The 3,607-nt window shown below is 51.8% G+C and overlaps 1 protein-coding gene across 1 annotated transcript; it reads right to left on the bottom strand.

The window, feature by feature from the left end:
• Positions 1-1,371: 1,371 nt before the first annotated feature.
• Positions 1,372-3,019, bottom strand: LOC144135173 (uncharacterized). The gene is made up of 2 exons (XM_077667913.1): positions 2,623-3,019; positions 1,372-2,565 (listed from the first exon to the last, which is right to left on the bottom strand). Exons 1-2 carry the CDS (start codon positions 2,938-2,940, stop codon positions 1,930-1,932), a joined length of 954 nt encoding a protein of 317 aa, XP_077524039.1. The 5' UTR covers positions 2,941-3,019; the 3' UTR covers positions 1,372-1,929.
• Between the last annotated feature and the right edge of the window lie 588 nt (positions 3,020-3,607).

Here is a 3,607-nt window from a genome sequence, read left to right as displayed (position 1 = left end):
AATTTCTCTTTCCTACGTTTATAGCCTGCTGTCCAAAGGCTTTTTCTAGGTGGAGTGGAGCCACTAGGCTAATATGCACGGTAACTCTCGAGATTACGCTGCCTGTACTCAAGGGTTTAGGTGGGTTGGAAGTAGACCGACACTTTTGGGCGGAACACAGTTCCGAGGGCTCATTCACTGCAAAAGAAGTGAGAGCTTTTCTCCAATACTAGCACTGTGACAAAATCCAGTGTGACGCAAGCATAATTTTCCGGCTTATTCTTCCCATCACATGTGGCTCTCATTACATTTTTTTTCGTGCTAAACTGCCTAACGTGAAATTAGTGTTTTACCGGGAAAAACAAATTGGTCGTTGGAGGCAAGCGCGACTTAGCGTTAGGATATGAGCAGAAGCGAATAGGAAAAGACAAGCTCCTCGGATATGGGAAGCTGCAGTGCTTGAAATAGCGCAGTTTTCGCGCTTAGCCCTGCAGGGGCCGTAGAAATATTTAAGGTGCACTGCAAGACGCAATGCAGCCCTTCTTTTAATGCTATTAGGCAGTATTGCAGTCACCCCAAGCTGTCAGATATTGGTGATTCTTTCAAGTTCCGCACGATTACACTGAAGCACTGACCGTGCGACTGCCCACTACAGACTGTGAATGAAAACTACTTCTGTCACTTTAGCAATGCTCTGTGCAAGCGTTCACGGCAAATGTGGCTCCTCACGTAGCAGTTTTTCCATGTAAAGCAGTAGTTGCAACGAAACTGACTGTGTCAAAACTCAGCTATGGACTAACATTCGCTGAATATCGGGAGATTTCCAGCCTCTCTGGAGGAAGAGGAGCACTTACAGGATAATGCGACCTTTGCCACACCCCAGAGCAATGAGAGGGAGAGCACAGGACTAATCGAATGCGGGTCAGACCGGACTGGATCCGGTCAAATACTTTACTGCACTGAGTGATAGGACTTTGTTCCAAGTACTTTTGTAAAGCAAATGAAATCTTTTCACGGCAGGAATTATCGTCTTGGCAGTATTTACGCTGAAGAACGGCAATGGTGCATTGAAAGCCCATAAAAATGTTCCCCGCATCAGGAGGTATTGTCAACATGGGTAGACAAGAGTCCTGCACAACCGGGTTCCCGTGCACAAAGTTTTGCGGTACACAATGTCGCCGAGTACATACGTGAAGCAGCATCTTGGAGCGCGATTGTTTCACTCTCCCGCCCGTAGAAACACCCTCTGTTTCGTAGTGATAATTCTGGGAGCAAAATTCACTGGGGCTGCGTTTTTATTTTTTTTTAACAGAACACGTCTTCGAGTTTGGCAGTTTCAGCTGAGAGATGTAGGTACGAGTGGTTACACTCACTGGAGACTGCGCTATTTCTACGAGCAGTGCGGACTTCACTATTTTAATATTTGTCGCTACATTTACATGTACGGGTCATTGCGCCCATCTACTTGACAAAATTGAACGTAAAAGCAGTTTCCCGTGAACAAAGTCCTAGCAATATAACCTCATTTATGAGGCCACATTATCTTCATCTAATCTACAATGTTCCTCCAGGGTTCCTATCAAGCCACTTGTCCTTCGGGATAGGAAGTGGCGAGACTGGAGGGCGACTAAAGTGGCCCGGTTAAGTGATGAGTATGTCTGCGTTCTTGAGGGGCGCCTCACACCTGCGGACCCCGCTGCTCAGTCACCCTCTTCTCAGACTCTGTCTTGCACCCACAACGAAGGTGAGGCAAGCTTCTGCCCCACCGTCTCCTGCTGGAAGCCATCCTGCTGTAGCGTCCCTGTCGCCCCAACGTCTCCCGCTGGCTGTCAGTTGTGGTGCACCTGATGTTAGGCTGCGCGGTTTCGTGCGTGTGTTTCCCCAGCTCTTCCTGGAGCTAAAGGAAGCCACGCGAAGACCCGCAGCACGGGCACCACGAGCGGGGTTTTATCAGAAGGCCTGGGAGACCAGCGGCAGTCTGGCTGGGAGCCAGCCGCTGGTGCACAAGTTCTTCCTCGTCTTGTCTGGCGTCAGGGAGGGCAGACGGCGCAAGGGCACAAGGCGCTTCAACAGGGCTGCTCTGGGAAGGAAGACTCCAGCAGTATCCTGGGCAAGATCTTGGGGCAGCATGGCGACTTCCTCAGCGCCTTTGATGGTGTGCATGGCTCGGGACGCAAGCGCTGGTGGTGTGCGCCCAACACGGTCTGCCGAGGGACAGATGACGTGAGCAGCATCCTGGGCAAGATCTTCCTGCAGTACAGCGAGCTCTGCGTCATCGATGGTTTTGAAGACCCATGATGCAATCGCGCCAGGTACGTCTAGGGCAAGGTTTGTTGCAATTCTGGAGAATCGACTGGCAGCGTGTTCAAGAACCAAGAGCAGGCTGGGGTCGCCCACGCAACGACGACGGCACAGGCCATGTGCAACGAGTACCGTTGCGCGGTGTCCGGCATCGGCTCCAATCACGAACAGATGTTCGGGCTCTCCAGTGCTCTCTTCTGTGCCGCGCGGAATAAGCAATTCTTTATGGTAGAGCATGGCACAGGGCTGGGTCTCCTGAGCAGCACCGCAGCAGCTCTCCAGAATCTGGACGAACAAAAGGAGGCTTTTCCAAGCACCGGAGAGAATAGGAACGCCTCTTACCTCTGAAAGTAAGGCGCCCCTCCTGTCGCAGGCGTCCAACCGCTGGTCCCCTGGCGAACACCCGTAGGGCGTAAGGAAGTGTCTCCAGGTCGACCGCGGTTGATGATCCTCATTCTTGTTAGCGTCGCGCGCCGTCGAAGAGCACACGGCAGCAATCTCGATCAGAACACGTACTCTCCGCCTGGGGGTGCAACCCTGGGCTCCGGCGCAGAAACAAACTGCGACGAAAACTCTGTGGCAGTGCGATGTGGCGACGCAGCCCTCCGGGAAGGCTGCCGGCGTCGCCGGTTTCTTTCGAACCGCATGGTGAGGGGTCATCCCGTTGCCTTAGAAGGGGAGATAGCCTGGGGCGACTTCGGTCACTGTAGGTAGCTGAGACGTAAGCCTTGCGGTCAGAGACAATTCTGAACGGGCGTGGCACGTTCGTTCGGTGGCTTGGGCTGAAAGCGGCTCGAGGTGCTGCGTGGTGCGCGAGCTTTCGTTATCTTTCTCTTCTTTAGTTTGAGTTTTCAGGCTGTTGAGGCTCAGTGGCTGCGGCGCTCGGCTGCTGAGCGCGAGTTCGCAGTTTGGATCCAAGCCTGAAGATCTGCATACAGGAGGAGATTAACTGCAAAAAAGTACCCTGTGTCGAGATTTTGACGCTCCTTATAGAAACCTAGGTGGTTGAAATCATTTTGAAGTCATTAACTCCGGAAAGAATGGACATTAAGCTGATCTTTCTGGCATTTTAAACGTCTTTCAAGTTGAGGACAAGGTTGATCAAAGTTATACGGTAGAGGTCTTTGCGCTACTATGAACTTAGTTTGACTGATGATGATGAACCATGGTATGACTCGTCACACTGACGTAGCTTTGGAACCTACAAATCTCAGTCAGTCAGTCAGTCAGTCAGTCAGTCAGTCAGTCAGTCAGTCAGTCAGTCAGTCAGTCAGTCAGTCAGTCAGTCAGTCAGTCAGTCAGTCAGTCGGTCGGTCAGTCGGTCGGT

Source organism: Amblyomma americanum, chromosome 1 (genome assembly GCF_052857255.1).
Source record: "Amblyomma americanum isolate KBUSLIRL-KWMA chromosome 1, ASM5285725v1, whole genome shotgun sequence".
NCBI lineage: Eukaryota > Metazoa > Arthropoda > Arachnida > Ixodida > Ixodidae > Amblyomma > Amblyomma americanum.
Note: the sequence above shows the minus strand (reverse complement) of the source record. Positions and strands in the feature narration are given on the sequence as shown.